The 20140-nt window shown below is 43.3% G+C and overlaps 2 protein-coding genes across 6 annotated transcripts in view; one reads left to right on the top strand and one right to left on the bottom strand.

Moving 5' to 3' along the window:
- MCF2L2 (MCF.2 cell line derived transforming sequence-like 2) overlaps positions 1 to 20140 on the top strand; it is a 115293-nt gene that overhangs the window by 40058 nt on the left and 55095 nt on the right. The window lies entirely within an intron of this gene.
- On the bottom strand, positions 527 to 19544 carry B3GNT5 (UDP-GlcNAc:betaGal beta-1,3-N-acetylglucosaminyltransferase 5). 3 transcript variants are annotated; one of them, XM_083868531.1, is made up of 2 exons: positions 19440 to 19544; positions 527 to 4601 (listed from the first exon to the last, which is right to left on the bottom strand). In XM_083868531.1, the coding sequence occupies exon 2, from the start codon at positions 4259 to 4261 to the stop codon at positions 3131 to 3133; it is 1131 nt and encodes a 376-aa protein (XP_083724657.1). In that variant the 5' UTR covers positions 4262 to 4601; positions 19440 to 19544; the 3' UTR covers positions 527 to 3130. The 3 variants fall into 3 exon arrangements, with proteins under 3 accessions (XP_083724657.1, XP_083724658.1, XP_083724659.1); XM_083868532.1 differs by having other exon boundaries at positions 19449 to 19517; XM_083868533.1 differs by lacking the exon at positions 19440 to 19544 and adding an exon at positions 19328 to 19397.

Genomic DNA, 20140 nt, shown 5'->3' with positions numbered 1-20140 from the left:
ATGCAAATGACTCTATTTGTAAAAACCCTAACTTGATACATTATGTCAGACAAATTGGAGAGACATACAAATTGTAATTATCTGAATTTAATTATACCCTATAAAAATACCATGTCTGGTCCCCAGATCACCAGCTACTTTTCCAAAGGTGCAAAGTATTATCTGAAATCTTGTGTAGATAGGTACACATCTCCAGGGGAACGGCTGCCTGAAGAGAACATACAGATTACAACATCAACAACAGGTTCAGCTTCTGATACCTGGCAATTTTATCCAGCTTTAGACCTAGGAGCCTGGTAAACAAATTTGTGAGCTCTCTCTTTTCTTGGGAAGACCAATTTTTGCCTTTTGCACACACCAGGGGCAGGGGGAAAGTGACAGGTGGTTTGAAATCCTCTTATAAAAGGGAACTCAGAATAACACTTAAAAGTATCAGAACTGATCCTGTCAGTTACAAAGAAAGCAAGAAGAGATATTTACCTTTTCTGTATTCTTTAGGTTTTTTTAAAAGAAATAAGTCTGTTTATTCAAAACAAATTTTACAAAACAACTTTTTCTGTGGTACAGAGCAATTTTTAAGAATAAATATTGAATACTTTGTATAAAAATTAGTAATATCAAAGGGAAACTGATGCAAACCAAACAAACAGGTAAAAAAAAAATTAGCATTAAATATGCTGTGCAACAATGTCAAACTCTTAATGAGGAGTGACCATTCAGGCTGATCCAGTTTTACTTGTAGAACTAAAACCTATCAGCCCTGCATTGGAGCACTGAGACTATTGTTAAAAAAGATTCCTGATGGAAGTGTACAAATCTTAATTTGTGTTTAGAACCAGAAAATACGAAGGTTTCTATGTCTCTTCTATTTTTTGAAAGGAGTGCCTTCATGCTTTCCTTTTTATTCAACAAGCAACTTCTTTTCACTGCAGCAAAAGAAAATGCATACTACAAACATCAAGGCCCTTTTAAGACTAAGAAACAATCCAAACAAAGCTCAAACCAACTGTAGAATAAAGTATTTCAATGGTCCATAGTGACTTCCAAATAATGGCAACTACATTTAAGCAGCATTTTAGATGTTAGCTGGTTAAAGCTACTTAAAGATTACTTTGCTTTTGCATGTATGAGTGAAAACAAATCCCAACACATGGATATGCTGGAAGAGTCTAGTCTTACTAGTACATTTGGGTTGAATACTGCATATGAAGACCTTCCTTCCCTTCAGTGAACAGGGTGGTTTTTCTAGCAGTGCAGTTTTGCTGTGCAGCTTTGTTGATTTAAATGGCTCACAAGTCAGAAATCTGATGAACTAGTTTTCCTTCAATATAGAATAATACTTTCTCTGTACGTGCATTTATTTTCTCTGTATGCAACAGGTTGTATAGATCTACATCCCCAGTACTATCATCCATTCGTTTATGGCAAGAAAAGGAACTGGATTTGTTCCTTCTGAAGTATAGCTGTAATACAGTCATTCTGACACTGATAAATGATTTAATTGTGGGTCTTTATATACCAAACATTTAGGACCAGTTAGGAATCTTATTAACTTCCTTCTGCAAAACCAATTATAGAAAGTTACATGTTTGACTTAGTTCCAGTAGCTACCCTCCATCTGAACAGCTTAGAGAACAGTCAGCAAGCTCACTCCTGGCTTCTGTCTGCACTGACAGATGCCATTATCCATTCAAACCAGAAACCTGCAGTACAGCTCCAAAAACAGTAGCACAGCAGTTAATTAAACCAAGTTTACTACTCACAGCTTCAAACTAGCAAGTCCTGTACAGCTGCCACAGGTTTGGCAATTAGCAACTAAGATATCTGTCCTGAGAGTCCGTGGAAGCACCATGACTGAGCTGTGCAGGGACTGCAGGCAGCCTATAACTCTGGTTCTCTGCAGTATCTTTATGGCACCACAGGACAGCTCATAAGGGCTGCAGTTTGCATGTCACTTAGCTCTGTTTTGGTTTACAAAGCACAGGCATTTTGTTCCTTTGCAAGTGATATTAACGTTGAGATATATTCAAGGCACAGGGGTTTGTGGACACAAACAACCCTGAAATTTTAAAGACAATTTTGACTTCAGGAGAAATATTTTAGTTATTATGATTTGTGTACTGAGTTTGTGTGAATCACCATCTCCCTATCCCTTCAATGCAAAATCAAAGTTTGTACAGAAAATATCCTTCCTCTCTGTTAGTACAAACACGAGATTTTGGTTTTTTAAATCTTTAAGTCTTTAACTAGCTCTAAGTAACATTCCCAGGGACTTTTCTCTTCCTTTCCACCTCTAGAATATTGGAAAGCAGAAGCATTATTAGAAGAAAACTAACTCAACTTATTTGCTTATTAAAGATTGGACTTTTTAAATATGCTGATTCAGGTTTTGGAAGACAGAGAAATATTGGCCCAACCAGTCACATGAGTAATATTTGGTTTTTAATAGCTTCAGGTTCTAAAGGTGGTTCCTTTGTTACTTAAAACCACAGAGTCAGAGGGCATCCAAACACTGTTTCCCTATCTCAAAGATTTAGGGAGCTTTGAGGAAACAATTGTAGCAGGTCTTCACTTCCAGCTCTCCCTGTTTGTCAGCTGTGCAGGTCCAGACTGACTTTGTATGAAGTATTGAGAGATGGTGAATATTTGTAGAGTCTGCACTACCTTAAACTAGTGTGATAGTCTCATTCATCAAGTCAGAAGTTCCACTTTCCTCATGCTTTGAAAGGTCTACTCCATTCTGATATAACAGATTTTTTTTTTTTTGCCACATGCCTTAGTTCTCATAGCTTTACTGACAAGTTCAAAGAAACGGGTATTTTCAACAAGCATTTCAAAGTTTAGAAGTCAAGTCCATTACAGTTCACTTATAATCCAGAATTGCATACCTTGAAGAGTGTGAAAAACAGGCTACAATGTAAAAAGTTGAAGTACAACAGGAGAGCTATTCCAATAAGTCTCTGAACAGAATCTGGGACCCTGGGACCATCTTGTTCCTCTCCCTCTGCCCACCCCAAGTATTCGCGTGTAAATTTTACCTCTTTCCATGTTTACATACATTTTGGATAAACACCTAAAATGTTGTTGCTCTGTCTTGGCTCAGTGGATCTTCAATGCAGATATTCAAGTATTAAGAAAACGCAGCTGAACAAGGATAAGTGTCCACATAGTACAGTTTACAAAGAAGCACAATATTGACTAGTCTACAGTACATTCTACCCCAAATCCCTGAAGAAATCTTTTTAACTTTGGGATCTGTAGCCTGCTTCCAGAGCTGGCGAAGATCATCTACGTGTCCATGAGATGTCATCATCTTGTTATAAATGCAGGGATGATATGGAGCCTTTCCTTCCCCAGAAAAAAATACATGGTATTGTGGTACAATTCCCATTTTATTGGCACAGAGACCCATGAAAACATCATCTATATAAAGACTTGTATTCAGAGTCAATGAAGCCTCATAAACTTTAGCTGCTACATCATTTGATATTACATATGCAGCTCCTGCTGTGTAGTCAGGGTAAGAGGGCCACGGGTACATTTCATATGGAACATAGTATTTGCTACTCTTGTCTCTTACGGGAGGGGATCCACGATGGACACGACCAATCCAGAGATCCTGAGCACCCATTTGTGTGAGACTTTGGAGATAAGCAACGAGATTTGGCATATGGATAAATATGTCATCATCTGCAGACATAATGAACCTGGCATGAGGACAGTAGGTATTCACCCAGCTAAACTGCAAAAGCAATTTAAGAGTAAGATTGTGAAAGGTATCCAAGAAGTCTTGCTGAATCAAATCCTGGTATTTCTGGTCTTCGAGCTCAAGTTCTCTTTGCTGCCGTGTTTTCTGCAGACGGTCTGTTGGTCGTCCTAAAGCAAAAAGGGTTTTAATGTTGGCATTAAGTTGAGAACGAACGTACTTCTCATTACCCCAAGTTTGTCTAATCGCATCCCTTCGATGGCGGTTTTCAGGAGAAGTCTTCACAAACAAGAGGAGAAGGACATCCTGCTGCTGACATTTCTCTCTGTGGTTGATCAAGTAGCTTGATACTCTGTTTGGGTTATCCCTGCTGATAGACAGGCTGTCATTCACAAAATGGTAGCTATTTATGAGGTATCTGTAGGAATAGGACTTCATATGGCTCACAATGTGATTATCAAACGGTACCCAAAAAATCATGAGACACAGTATGAAGCAAGTGGCACATAGCTGCAAAAAATGGCATTTTCTGACTCTTCTGGGACTAACAAACATTCTGATGCAGTTTTTATAATCCTTATTCTTGTTCAGGATCGGTGTTTTTACAGTGCCTGTGTTTTAGATTAAGAGCACAGTGTCACCCTTCAAGATAAATGTCCCTTGTAAGGCATGATGTCTTTCATTCAGTATCCTTCTGAAGACAGCTTTGTTCACAGACTTCACAAGTCATCTTTCTCAAAAAACGTTTTTCTTTAATTGAAAGAACACAGGCAGTTTTGAAAGATGAGACTTGCAGATGAGTATTTTCCCTTTGGGGCATCTTGAAGCAAACACTACAGTTCTAGTTGGAATTTCTAGTGTTTCTTTCCTTCATGAAGATGAACATCTGCCAGTTCTAAAGGGGGAGAGGAGAAAAGTTTAAATGAGCTGTTATTAACACATTTGGGTTTAGGTTTGGTGATGGAAATCACTTCTCAATCACTGCCCATCACCACCCACAGATACACATCCCTCCCACTCCCCAGAATAAAATTAAAAACAGAAAAAAAGAACCGACTGGCAGCAAGTCAGAGGCGGTCAGTGGCCTGGAGCAAGTGGAGGCCAGTGAGAGAGGAGACTGACACACAAACTTCTTTCTTAAAAACCCTCACTGCCTTTAGCCGGCAGATGACAATCTTTTAAAATTCCTCTAATCCCGGAGAACGCCGCACCCTACCACAGCGGGTTTACAAATTGTCTTTAGGTCCGGCGGTCTAAACCCGAAGCCAGGCGGGGCCCTGCGGCTGCTCCCGGGGCCAGGGCTGGGGGTCCCGGCTGGCCGTGCTCGGGGTCCCCGCCCCGCCGCCCCGCGGTTCTTTTCCCCCAGCCCTGGGGATGCCGGGCTGGCCTCGTCCGTGGCCTCGTCCCTCACCTCGCTCGCCGCCCAGCCCCGGGTGGGCCCCGCTGCTCGGCCGGGCCCCGCCTGAGGGGCCTGAGGGGCCTGAGGGGAGCGGCCGTTGGGCCCAACGGACACGAGGGGCCGCGAGCCCCGGCCGGGACCGCCCGCCCTGAGACCCGGGACACAGACTGACAGACGGACTGACACACCGACTGACACAGCGACAGACACACCGACACACCGACTGGCCGGCCCGCCCTTCAGGCACCCCTGACACAGGTAGGCCTCTCACGACTGCACTGCTCACACTCAGAGCACTGCTGTCTCTGCCACCAGCCGGGGTTTATTAAGTGGAGAATCCAAAGCATAAAAAAGTCACCCAAGTGCAGCCCTTCCTGCCCTGCGGTTTAAAATTTGGTTCTTGTAGCCAGAGTTGTCTCTGCTGTATAATAAGCAAGAACAGCCTGGAGTAGTAACTACTTGTCCATCCCATAAAAAAGCCAAAAATAGGCGTCAAGCAAGAAATGTAGGACTGGCACTGTAAGGAAGGACATCCCACAAACTAAGCACTTGTTGCAGGGAAACAACCCCTGAAGCAAGAGAACACAAGCTGTCACTTTCAAGTCAGAAGTTATGTGCAACACAAATGCTTTGAGACTGTTTTAGCCAGCTGAAATCTTGCAACTAGAAAAGCATGATGAGAACACAGCAGAGTATACACTGATAAGAAAACCTGGGGGAATGTTGTGGTGCTCCAGGAAGGGGACCAGCTGCTCAAAATGGAAACCATGCATTGGTGTATCTGAGGATTGCAGATTGTAATGCATAACAGAAAAGCTGTATGGGCAGTTTGGTGAATAAAAGCCAGTCAGCGCTTTTTATAGTATCAGTTTAAACCCTTTTTATTTTGGAAACATGAAGTTAAACAATGCACCTCAGAGTTATAAACTCAGCAACTTTACAATAGAACACTACTGCAAAGCTTACTCTTGTTTCAGATGAAGCACAGGGATGCAGACCAGCTGGAGTGTTATAGAAAGCCCAACATTTGGTAGTTCCTTTTGAAGGAGTGGGTCTGAAGATACCAGGCAGTCAGGTTGTTCACTGCCATCATGATAAAATTAAAGCAGAAGACTGAAAACAAAGGGAGCACAAGGCAATCTATTTAACCACCTGGAGCAAAGTTTACCTTGTTAAACACAGGGATACTCATCACCAAAGACAACTTTTTTAGATTACACTTGGATAGAAGTTTGGGAAACAGTCTGCAATTGCCAGTGCCATTTGGTAAAAGGAGACAACAGTCAACACCACAGATAAAAAGGACACGGTCACTGTGAGCTAGCAGTGAGACTAACCTGCATGACTGTTATTCCCCACTAGGGAAAAACAGCAGTCTCCAGCAAAAAAACCAAAACCACAAACAACACTCAAACCAAACCCACACACCCACCAAAAAAATCCACCACAAAAACACATCATGGAAACAGCTTTAAATATGGAGCAGCTAGCAGGGGACAAGAGGCATGCATAGACTTGGTTTTCTGCTCCCTAGCACCTCTTCCTGAAGTCAGAGATGCTGGAAAGAGAACTCAAGCTTTTCCTATGAGAAAAAAGAAAAAGAAAAAAAAAAAGAAAAAAAAACCCCCACCAACCCATAAAATTAACTGGCTAAGGTCTGGAACAGTCTGATCTGTCATTTCTTTGTTCTAGTTCAGTGGAATTAGATGAACCATTAGTAGGCAAAAGTTGTTCAGAATCCTCCTCAGAAAAATACCTCTCAGGTAAAACTTTAAAATGTGACTGTAGATGAGCAATACTGATGAAATTGAAGGTGGTCTATACCCACTCACCATCTCTCTCCAAAAAGCACAGAGATGTGTACTGAAGGTACAAATACACAAGTAGAGTCTCTTTGATTGTCAGAACTTTTTATAGCCCATTTACAAGACCCAGCCTTTGGGCTTAGTCATGTTCTCCTTCCCTTAACAGGAAAACAGGTTGAGACACCACAGGAGCTATTTACTGCTATTTAAATTTCATCATTCCAGGAAAAGAAAACAATCCAACTCACCAATGTGTTCTCCCTAGCAAGAGGAAACACCATGGAAAAGAGATAAAACAGTGCTTGACAGTCATTTTTCTGACGATAATTAAGGTGTTTTTCCTCTTGTTGTTCATTTTCTTACTTGTGGTTTGAAAGCTGTTAGATCCTCTCTAAGATTGGAGAAAGATTGTAAGAACCAAGCATCCACACACAGTTCCTTTCTTTCCGGCAGATTTAAGATTAGAGCTGCCTGTGGTGTAACCCCCAGTTGCAAGTACTGCAAGCTTCTGCCACCCTGTAGCAATCCTGTCTTTGCTAAAGGAGTTTGTTATTTAACCTTTCAATACTTCCACAAGCATGACTCATTGTAGCAACTGTTCACTGTTCTGTGTTTTGCATTTGGAATATACCCCAGGGTGAAAGAGGAGCTGGCATAGTGTGACTTGCAAACTCGATAGTTTGTAGAGTGACCACTATGGAAAAGCAAATCCTTAGGGACCTACTTTAACTTTTGAAAAAAGTCAGTATGAAGTTTATTTCAGGATAGAAGTAGAACAGTTTTGGAAAGTCAACTAAGGAGAGACAGACAAGACACATCCTAAAGAAAATTAAAGACACCGTAGACATGAGACACCAGAGGCACAGACCCTCACAGGAAGAACCCCAAAGAGACAACATTTACATAAAAGACAGCCAACATAGAGATTTTTTTCCAACTAACAACACCCTGATAAAAACCTGAACCCAAGTGACCAACTAAGACTGCCCAGAGAGAACATCTCAAAACTCCCAGATACAAATTTTGTCACGCAGTACCATACACAAGCTGGGCTTCAGTACTCCACATCCCAGCACAGCATGTATTTTAGGACAAAGATCATAGTGTATAGTTATTTTTTACTCTTCCCACCTAGGACAGAAGATAAGTTCAGCTCACAAGTGAGTTTACCAGGCAATGCAAGATATACCAGGAAACACTATTTTAAATAGAATCATTTTTTACAATCAACTTATAGCAACTAGCCATTTCACATCAGCAACTCTTTGTTAAAGTTCAGAAGACCTACCAGAAAGATTGAAAACCTCAAACATTAGCTAGTTCCAAACAGAAGTAATCTGAAGAGCTGCTGCCTTCTATGTCCATGTTTTGCCCTTGGCTGCTGGAGACAGCCTCACAGTCACTGTCCTCTCCTCCTTACCACATCAACCTTCTTCCACAGCTTGCAACAGCTCTGGAGTTTATATAGTTGCTCAACAATCCAAATTCATCTTTTCCCATCCTCTCCCATCCCCAAAAAGCAACCTGCTGAATCCCTGAAAGAAGTATCAGAAAGTGGCTAATTGAGGTCAAGCTGTGCCTAACCTAAGTACACAATAAGGTTTTCTTTTGTAGAACCAAATGTAACACACATTGTTTCTAAAGCTTTCAGTCTTTTCAATTCTAAGGCTACTGCCAGGCTCTGGTCCTACAGAAATTTTGGAGCCCTAGGACAGGCTTTTGCTTTAAGGTCAGGATAGTTCTATCATATGAGCTACTCCATATTAGCTTGTTTGACACTGGAGTGGATGCCCAGGTTAAAAGATGATCATTGTGGAGGTGATCCCTCCTGTTTCAGCTGCACTCCATCCTGCTTGTTCCATCCTGACATCAGATTTCACAGGGTGACATGAGATGTCCTCTAAGCTGCAACACCATTTCTACATCACTAAAGGAATGTGGCCAGCCACAGAGGTAACAGAGGCAGATATGCTGCAGTTAAAGCTGCATGGGTCAACATTATCACTGCCTGGCTTTAAATTCAGAGAGATGTGTCAAGCCTAGTGTAAGGATGGGACAATCCTGAAAAGAATGAGCTGAATTTTCTTGAAGCTTTCAAAATCTGTTTAGAAAGGGGCTGTGGGGTCCAAAGAACACACCTTGATATGTTTGAGAGTTTTGTTTAAGTAGAATTTAAAACATTTTTGCTGTGTTTGATGCAATTTAAACAGTTATAATTCCTGTGAAATTGAACTTTTCCATCTCTAGTACTGATTTATGTACTGTTTATACCAAAGTCCAAAGGAAATCTAGTCAAGTTCACACATCAAATACACAAGTTCATCAAGATTTTGTATTAATATTGATTAATTGAAGATTAGAACGTATGTGTCTAAGTTAATGGGAGCAAAGCCTGAATGGAATTTGCTGCTTACAGCTTTAGCTACAATATTATGTAACCTAGGTTCCTCTGATGATTTTTCTGTTGCTGACGTGTCTTACAAGTCATGTTATCTATCATCTCCTCCCTGGCCTATGTCCTCCTTCTTCATATCCCAATATTTGCAAAACTTCTTATATATGAAGCGCTTGCTTTGAAACTAATCTTCAGGATCTTCTTTTGTGTGAGCTGTGTCACAAAATGGAGAACAGTTTCTGCCACTTCTAGGACTTCCTGCCATAGTGACAGCAGGTCACTTTAGGAAAAGAGATACAGTAAGTTGCTTACCTAAGACTGCCTTCCTATATAGTTTGCAAGCACCAAGATGAAAAGAAGTCACAAACAGCCTGCGAAGAAAATAATTTCAAAAATGTCAAATCTTCCCCTGTCACACCTTGTTCTGTCCAAACTGCTGAGGAACAGAAGCCAATTCAGACAAGTATCCTGTAGGAAAACATGGTCATGATGGCAATGGAATTAACAAAAAAACAGTCCAGTGCTCCAAAGATCTATGAAAAGTTTAGAATCAGGTCACAGGTGTTGCATCAATAAGGAACATAATGCAGCAATGACTGAAAGTAGCTTTGCAAATTTTGTTTCAAGAACATATAACCCATCTTCTGCAGCCTCCAAGGCAAGCTTCACCTGCAGCTCTTGAGTTTGCCTGCAGCTCCTGCTGAGGGCATAGGTTCCTGGGATGGTACACCAGCATTCTTACATGCTCTTTGTGTATGTATTGAGGACTTCTCAGGTTGAACAGAGACCTGACTTTCCATGAAGGTGAACATCCAACACTTTCTAAAACACAAACTCCTTAAATAATTCTGTAATTGCTCAGTCAAGAGGAATCCCTTTACTAAAAACAATGGGCATTGAAGCACAGCACTTGTCCAGGGAAGTTCTGTATCAGAATAGCTACAACACCACCTAGAAAAATGAGCTATTTGAAGCTGTGTCCAATTGCTGTTTCTCACTGATGGCTAAAGCTTGCAAGTGCTGAGCAATGTTGGCAGAGAATTTAAGAGGATGGCAAAGCTTTAGATGGCAATTGAGTAAAGCAGTTCAATTCCTTCAGGGCTGGAAGCAGAAACAGGTTGTAAATGCTTAGCACTGCCAGGAAGCAGTTAATTGCCAATAGAGATTTAGTTTCTACAGAGGTTTTGCACTTACTGTAACTATGGGGTGGAAAGAAAGAGAATTATTTCTTCAGTTTCCCCTAAAATGAGCTGAAAGCTTCCCAGCTGCTACAAGCCAATGTAAATGGAAACATCTGCCAGAAAGGACAGATTTGCCTTTTTAAATTGCTTTCATCAAGATCAGTTACCCAAAACAGACACTATGGAGATGGCAGGAGAGGAGCAGGACCACATCTTTCAAGCACCAGCCTATGTTAGACTGCAGTTCTCAGTTGTTTTAACCTCCCATTTCCACTTCAGTCTCTTCCCCATACAAGCTAGAAGGAAGGACGGCACTTTCCAGAATGAGTCTCCAAAATATGAGTCATTTAGTTCAAGGGATTTTGCATAAAATGCACAAGCACCAACATGAATTTTTTTTTGCTTTGCATGCAGCAGATCGGGTGAAAAGAGCCTGTTCTTTTCACTGACAGTAAGGATAATATTCTGAAGTTTCTGTCTGTCAGTGACATGATTGAGGCCACATGTCCTCAAGAGAGGAGAGACTAAGTTAGGCACTTGACCCACACAGACAAGTCAGAACTCTGAGACACAGCTACAAAGGCTGTAATGGCACCTATTGTACAACCACCACATCTGTTTTGGCAGCAGTGAGCTCTAATGATGCGCTGAGCAGCAGTCTGCATTTACGTAAATTCACTTTTGCAGTGCCAGCATTTAAAGACATACGAGACTGGCACACATTCCTTTCTACTCGCATGTACCAAGGCAAAAAGAGGTAGCAAAGGGGCAGAGCACATTAACTGCAGCTGTTAATGTTACTCCATTACTACAGCCTCTGGAAAACCACCTCCCTCTCCATTTTACAGTAGATCATTTCTGCTTGTATTTGGAGTCTTATCTGAAAGCTTCTGTGCAAGTGGTGTAACAAAGTTTCTAGTGATTGTAATATCACTTAATCCCGGGATATAATAAACACAGCTTGCCTGCAAAAGTGGGCAAGGACCACAAGAGGCATTACAAAGGGCTCACTGCTACTTTCTATCCCACATTAGTGTATTCACCTCTTTACAAAAGTGGATTGCAGACAATCTTATAAGAAGGACATCCCATTAAACATGGCAAGCTTTTGAGCTGAACATTGAAGAAAACTATTTTCCCCATACTAGAGAAAGCAATTGTAAAATATCAAGCAGTTAAGGGTCCAGTACAAAGCTCAACACTGGAAGACAAGAAATTGAAAATTCCCCACTTAGGTATTAATACTGAATGTCCCAATTTCATAGCATGTTCCAGTTGAAGAGCTACAACATCAGGGTACCACCTAATAAAAATATTTTGGGTCCCTCTTTTAAGTAACCCCATTCAAATATTTATTTGCAGCTAGATCTAGATATGTTATTTCCTGCCTATTTTCCCCACAAACCCAAAGTGATTTCTGTTCCAGTCAGCAGGCCATACCTGAAGATCAAGCTGAACAATTATCTGAAGCAGACTTTTTCCATGCTAGCTGCCAAACTAAAAAAGGAAGTCAAGTTTCAGACTGACAACTCACTGTAAGACTAGTTCAAGCTGCCTTTCTATGGGGCCTCTCAGAAACTTTTCTTTTGCCCAGTAAGAATACTTAACAAAAAATGCAGTGAGTTAGAAAGTGTGTGAAGGGTTTAAACAGAAGGCTAATACCATTGTACCATGGCCATTTCTAGGTTTTAAGATTTTCATTCCAGAGTAAATATTCTCTCATCTGCTTTCCAGTCTATGCCTCTCCCTCAGACAGTACTGTAGCCTATGACCCCAGTTCAGCATCAAACTCCAGATGGATGTCCCATACTGCAGCAAGAGCTTGGATGTTGCATGGGCCACTACCACGTAAGGCACTGAGGCAGGAAGACAGAAAAATGAGAATTTGCAAGTTCAGCTTTAGATTAAGATGCAGGGTGTTTTTGTGCCAAATGATTGTGTTTTTCTCTTTCAATTAGACCAGTGATGATAAAATATGTTGGAATTGAAAATGTCAAATATGCTGGTCAACTTACCAGTATGGGAGCTGGTGGGTTTTCTTAGTGCTCTGTTAGATTAGCTTTCCCTGTTCTGCACTGATGTTAGCACAGACCAGAGGTGAGTTATTGAGTCCACACAGCAGGGTGTCATTCCATCAAGACTTTCCAAATCATCTCAGCTGCATAAATCAGCCAAGTCTCATGCTGACTTACCATCCGGATACCATTTATGGTCTATAGACAACTGAGCATGACAGAAGTCCTGCATCACCCTGTTCAGCATCAAATCCTTTCCTCTGATAGTTTCTTTTCCCAAACCTACAAGTAGAGCCCAGGGAGACAAATCTGCAGATTTGATTGTAATATGCAAACCACATACACAAGAGTTTGAGGAAGCTGAGTTGCAGAACACTGGTGCTCATTCCCATCCTATGATTGATCCCGTCAGTTAGAACTGACACCACTTTTACTGAAAACTCTTCCATCAACCAGGAACACAGCCTGGTTTTCAGTTCTGTTGTCAGGGAGGTATCCAGGTCTGCAGTTTCAAGGCCATGCTTTCCCCACCACATACACACACCCAGCAAGCACAAGGTCCAATGCTACACTGAATCCACCACACACAAAGCTGTACCTCAAGCAAAGAACACGCTTACACACAAAGGTCTAGTAGTTTGAACTGTAGGATCAGCCTAGAAAAGAAGCTGCTCTGTGGAGAAAAACAATACTTCTATCAACATCTAAGGAAGCACATGCATACATAATTAATTATGAAAAATGAGCTTTCTGATTAATGATAATAGGAAATGCATCTATTTGAATCAAGCAAGCAGCCTGTCTGATCACACATTCACTTCCTGTTTAGCATTTTGTACTGCAGTTATTTTCTTAAAAGATTAATTACCATTTGGGGTAGCTCAGCAGTAATTTGATAAAACTGCAGATGCTGTGTAAATGTGAAGTTTGTATATACTATACATACACACATTTTTCTATAAAAGCATGAAGTACCAGTCATTTAAGATATACAGTGGAAGTTAAAAAACTTTAGGTTACACAAACAGCACCTTAAATTCAACTAAAAACACCCTAACTAGAGGCAAATCATTATGTAGAAATAGCAACACATTAGACTCCATTTCTCCTAACTTCCAGCCTTCAATTTCGAAAGCATTCACAATCTTTACACACCTAAGAAAAGCCAAAAATAGCTATAGCATTGAAACTGAAGAAATGTTAAGAGTTATGGGAGATAGTTCGAGTAACCCAACTCCTAAACAAAAAAGCACTATCCAGACCCATAAGATTCATGTTCTCCAATCTCTATTTGTATAAAAGATCCCATTTCTTGGGAAGGGTCTGTCAGTTAGAGGGGTGGGTTATAGAAGACAGCAGTTTTGCTGTTATAAGTGTACTTGGTGAGCTGGCCACCAAAAGGGACCAGAGAAGATAATGTTTCACCACTGATTTAGCACTTCTGTGAGATCTCGATTCATCTATCCAGCTATCCCTTTCCATTAGTTCAGTAGTGAAATGTTTAATTTCAATTATTTTATAAGATTACCAAAGTTTCAAGGCTCTCATGTAGTTTGCTCATTTTAAAGTTTTCAAGACAGTCAAATATCTCACATCACAAGCTGATAGTTCTTTGAAAATTTAAAAAGAGATTCAGTACTGAAGGTTTCTACATGCATATTGAGGGTCTCCATGATTGCCTCAAGCCAGCCAGAAAGATGTAAACATTTCAGATTTTAGGATAATGTGGATCAAGAACCACCTCAGCATATACAAAGGAGCTGCAGATTGGTTGGGATAATAGCGGTGCAAGGCTTTGTTTAAGCCTGTCTGCAAATGGGCTGGGATAAATTCCATTAATCTTCTCTTACTTCTGTGGGAACTAAGGAGAATTTTGACTTTTATACAGTCTCTTCTCCAATGCAACAAGGGGAGGCAAGTAACCGGAGATACTTGCCTGCTTTTAGTTGTTATTAAATATGGGGAGCAGGACGAGCAGAGGCTCAGGGCAGAAAAGCAAAGTAAAGCACCTCTCCTCCCCCAGCCCATGCACTTACAAGGAGCTCTGAGCTGCAGCCACTGAGGAGCAACACCTTGCAGTTCCAGCTCACCGTGGCGCAAGTGCCCTCACTGAGAGCTGCTAACAAGCACCCACAAGCCGCAAAACAGAGGGCTAAGCAATGAGTTCCTCGGGCCTAGCTTCAAGATGCAAATCAGATAAGAAAAGTCAAACAAAGGAGCTGCAAAACTCCCCCAAGGTGTTTAATAAGCAGTGAGATTTCTCCAAGATGACAGTCTTTGTAAATTAAACGAAGGAACCTGTGCATTTGCATTTAACAAGAAGTGCTTGTCTCGGTTTAGGAGAAAAGGATAATAGGTCATACTAGTCAATAACATCAAGAGCCAGTAAAATAGTATTTTTACATATATAAAAATACATGCCTGTTGTATGTATGTGTGTATATACACATACACCCTTCTTTGCAAGATTAATATAAGGCCAAGAATGTAACAAACTACCTACAGCACTTGCATACACACAGCACCAGATTAGGAACTGCCGTGAGGACAATTTAGTGAAACTGAGTTAAGTAGAAACTTGGAATGCAATTCAGTGAGACATAGAACCACAAAACACCAGTCTGTGGACTGTGGAAGGAAGGTACAAAGATGGGAGTAGCTGCTTTCGAGGCAGGGATGACTTAAGGCATGACTTAAAGATATTGCTAAAGAAGTCTGATCATTCTAGAAAGTTGAACTTAGGGAACAATGCATTGGAAAGCCAGTATTTATAATTACCACAAGTCTTGTAATTTGTAATTTACTCAGGTCTTGCTGACAAAGCAGGTGGAACCTCATAAAACAATTAGTCATAGGTATGATACCTATGCGACCCTTATTACCCACTAGAAGGCTTCCTACCAAAAATGAAGTGAATAAATATGTTATTAGAAAGTCAGAAGAGTTACAAGGAAGAGTTGTGAATGCATTTTGTGTGGTTTTAATAATAAAACACATGGATTGCACAGTCTGGTGCAAAGTTAAAGGACTAAGCATCCTTTAGTTAACCAAGTCAAGTAGCAGAAAGTTCATCCTTCCTTTGTCTGTTTCATATTCCTTACAAAAACACAACTAATCGAAGGCTGAGGGCGCAGGGCTGCAGCACTGTTTGTAAACTGCTACTGATGAGTAGCAGTTTAAAGAACAAGCAAAATTAAGTCTTCTGCCCTAAGACGAAAGGTCTGTTTTGTCTGACAAGCCTCCTCAGGTCTTGGTGGAAGTGAGACTGGAAGAAACAAATGATGCAGGATACAATAGGAGAAGAAATATGAGCAGTGTTAGCAGGCCAATGCCATGTTCAATTTGAAGAAACGTTCCTTAGCTCTAAATGCAAAGGACCAATTAAATCCCTTCCTTTGCTGCCATATCCCAAAGCACCTCCAACAATATACTCTGTGTTGACAAAAGAAGTTCTTTATTTCCCAGTTCCTGCCTCACCTGAGTTGGTGAAGTTGAGCTGCTTCACCTTAAGGTGATCACTACCTTCAGAGCATGGCAGCATTCCTGGGAGTTCTGAGTGACCATTTTTTATTCAAGTTTTAAACTACGTTGAGAAATCTGGAGTTGGTACCAGACAGGCAACCTTGTCCTCATGAAACTGCTTTGCAGAAAGCCAAGGTAGGAAATCCTACAGCCCGTGGTCTTTGCTGTGTGCACATGTATGTGCACTTCAACAGTCCTGCCAACTTAGTTGCTTTTGCTTACAACAACATTCCCTTCTTCTGAGGTCATCTGTTTGCAGGTTGTTTAAGCAGCCTTGGGATCTGTTAGATTTTCTTAGTTATTTGGGCATGTAGCAGTCACAGCATCTCGAAGCCACAATTCTGTGTTGAAGATCAGACTACACAGCCAACCAAGCAGCAAGTGAACTTCAGGACAGGTTCATTCTAAAATGTTGCAATTCCCAGATCAAGGCGTGTCATCATCCTACTTCCATGCATTATGGTGGTTTCCCTGTTGACTATGTTGCAGTGAATCCAAATATGTCTCCTTTATCATTGAAAAATCCTGGTTTCACTTCTGGCCAACCTGACAGAGGTGAACCATGCTGCTTTCCACAGGAATTAAAATATTAGTCATTACTGAGATCTGCTGAATGAGATAGCCTCACTTGAGGAAGCTAAGGAAGGTATGACTAAACTCTGCAAGTGCCATGTGGAAGGAAGAGCTGGCAGTGCAATGCTAATCCATCATGTTCTGCTTCCCTCCATCTCTTCCTGCCAGTCCCAAGGGCCAGCCAGACCCACTGCAGTGACAGCAATGCCACAGGGGTTTCCCACCAACAAAACTCCCTCAGTACTTCTGCACTTCCAGTAACCAACATCTTCAATTGAGAGGATTACCTAGACAACTGCTCAGGGACAGAGGGATAACCATGGCAGAGACAATCTCAGTACATCCTGGATGCTGTAACACTGTAGGTGCAGAGTGACACCAAACACATCAGCCACTGGCATTTCCAATGATAAGCCATGACTTGCAAGGTTTTGTGGATGCTTGTCCCTAACCTGTAGGTGAATTACCATTCTTAGCATCCATACTTACTACTCCAGTTTGGCCAGATGTCAGAGAGACTGTCCCAACTACTGCTTTGGTCAGCAGGAACAACCAGTTTGTTTCTCAATAATTTGGAATCTCAGAGAAAGGGATACAGTTTTGTTTCACTCAGTGGAAGACAACCACTAAGCAGATACTATTACATTTCTGAGCAGAAAAACAAAGAAACAAACGCCAAACCCCTTACCTGCAAAAAAGCCCACATTTTTACTGCTATACTACATTTCTGTATTTAATAGACTATGGACTTCCATGAAACTAGCTCTGGGCAAAACAACCAGTAACTTCAATAATACCAGAGCAGCACCCAGCTCTATGTGACAGTCCAGGCTTCTGGAATACTGCTAGAATATTCCATGGCTGTTATCAACAGTGACTTGCTGTCTCCTGTCCTATTCAACAAAAAAAGAAAAAAGCCCTTAGTTTGCAGCTGTTTTCCTTTTAAAAAACCAATCTGTTCCTTTTCTAGCCCCATCCTTTTCCCTTTCCAACTGCTAGAAGAAATGCAAGAACCAGGGAGAAGTGAGAACAAGACAGCATCATACAAACCAGATTTCAACAGCTGCACTGGTAGTTTCAACACTGCTGCTAGGAGATCCTCAGGCATGCGCCTGGGTAGTCCCGAGATGAAGATGCTGCAGCACGTACCGAGATTTCCACTGCCTTGCCGAGCCAAGATAGTTACAGGGATTCTTATCATTGTCTTGCACTCCACGTGGTTGCTTACACCGGCGTAATGCCAGTCTCCCATCTCTGGATACTCCCAAAATCTTGCGCAGAAGCAGTTGACAAAGCTACTGTCCCCAGCACAGCTCAGGTGTTTTCTGTGCCCCCGCAAGATGAGGCGCTGCCATTCTCGCTTTCCCGGGGCCCCGCCGCCCCCAGCCCGGCCGAACTCTCGGCTCTGCCCCGCGCCCGCCTCCCGGCACGGCAACGAGGGCATCCCCAGCTCCCCCGAAACCTTCGAAACCCAGGAGAATCGAACATACCGGGAAAGTCGCGGGCTGGAGGACACCCCGCCGTGCCCACGGGATTTCTCTTCCCCCCGATGGCTCTGGCCGCCTCCTGGCAGCCCCGCGACCCCCCAGTTCAGCTCAGACCGAGGGTGGTCCTTCCGCCACCGTGCCTTCCCCCATCCCCATCCCCATCCTCCGGGGCACTGGCGGCCTGGGAGAGGCGGCAGGCCGGGAACAGCTTCCAGCCATGCGGCTGCGGGCGCCCCTTCGGGGGAACAAAGGCGGGAGCAGCCGGGCCGTCCCCGCACATCCCCCGCCGCCAGCCTCCCCCCATGGGAGCTCCGCAGCCTGGCCAAGAGCACAGACAAAAAAAAACCCCGATACTTCTTTTTAAACTTAGCGCAAACACCCTTTATGAAAGCGTTAACTCTCCTCCTTTTGCCTAGCGCGATTTCTCCGGCCGATTTTTGCGGCGGGGTGCCCGGGAGGCGCTGGGGGCGGCGGCAGCTCCGTGCCCACGTTCCCCGGCAGAGCCGCTCCCGGCCCCGGCGCTCTCGGGGGCGCGTCCCCGTGTTGCAACGCAGGGCTGAGCGGAGAAACTCCCAGCCGGATCTGCGAGTTTCTTGTGTGGGAAGAGTGGAGGAAGAAAAGAAATATCCCACACTTTTCCCTTAGGAAAAAAAAATAGTTTGGAAGAGTAGGAAGCCAGGAGGGGCTGCTGGAACAAGGGGCGGGAGGAAACGGCGCGCCTTTGAATGGGCTGTTTCACCGCAGTGCTCGAGTGGCCGCGAGTTTTCCCTCCAAGGCTCAGCAGGGCATGAGAAAGACCCTGAAAGGGCCACAAAAAGCCTGATAATTTTCTGGCCTTTTTTTTTTTTTTTTTTCCTTTAAACATAATCGACTGCCAGGAAATCAGAAGTTTAGGGAGAATCTGCTAAAAGGTTATACAGAACATACATCAAAACTACACTGAATTTTGGGTCACGTTTATCACAGGAATTTGAAATCCCAAACCCCGACAAGACCCTTCTTTAGGACGGGATGTGGGGCAAAGGCGCAGGGCGTTAATGGATGCGGTCTGCACCGAAACCTTGGAAACAAAGCACTTGGAAAACTCGTTTGTCCAAAGCAGGGGACCGCAATTCCTGAAACGCGGAGAAGTGAGACGCCCTCCTCCCCTGAACAGACCAGCTCTTACAATCCCTGAAGCCAGGCAGAGAGGAGAAAAAAAACAGCATTTAGAAAACCAGAATATTTTGGCTAATTTTAATTACCCGGCTCCTCTCTTTATCCATCAGAGGAACGAACAACCCGGGCCGCTCTTAGTTCAGAAAGCGCGAGGGGCAGCGGGACGACACCCAGCAGAGATTCCCGCACCTCACCTACCGAACTGACCGGAGAGCTGCTTTCTCCTCCGCTGCTTTCCTCGGGCGGGAGGGTCGGGCCGGACCACGGCGCTCCCCGGCAGCAGATGGGCTCGGGCGGCCCGGGAGCCACCGGCTCCGCCCCCTGCGCCGCGCTCCCCGCGCCCTGCCCGGCTCCCCCTCGGCTCGGCCGTCCCGCTGCTCGCCAAACGCCCTGCCCGGCTCCCCCTCGGCTCGGCCGTCCCGCTGCTCGCCAAACGCCCTGCCCGGCTCCCCCTCGGCTCGCCAAACGCCCTGCCTGGGCTCCCTCCTCGGCTCGGCCGTCCCGCTCCTCGCCAAACGCCCTCCTTGCCCGCGGCGCTGCTCCCCAGGAGCTGCCGGGGCTGAGACTGCCCTGTGCCACCTGGGAAAACTCTTCTCTTGCGCTGACGCTCGGAGTGCCCAAAGTGATGCGCTGGAAGTTCGAGAGTACTTATGTGTCTTAAAATTTTCTTAGGGGACGCCGTAATAGTTTAGCTAATTGCTCCTCTTTAAGTCTCCGAAGTGCCAAATAACGTCTTATTGGTGGGTAGATAGTTTGTAGGTTAGTTTGTAGGTCACAGTGAAACTTGTTTGTCTCACTTTGCTGTTGGGAATCTTCAGAGGAGGAAAAAGATCATGATTTAGGGTTCTTTTTCTCTTTTACCTTTCCCACAAATCTTGGTGACTTCCTTACACCAGCCT

This window comes from Zosterops lateralis, assembly GCF_965231275.1.
Source record: "Zosterops lateralis genome assembly, chromosome: 10".
NCBI classification, from domain to species: domain Eukaryota; kingdom Metazoa; phylum Chordata; class Aves; order Passeriformes; family Zosteropidae; genus Zosterops; species Zosterops lateralis.
Note: the sequence above shows the minus strand (reverse complement) of the source record. Positions and strands in the feature narration are given on the sequence as shown.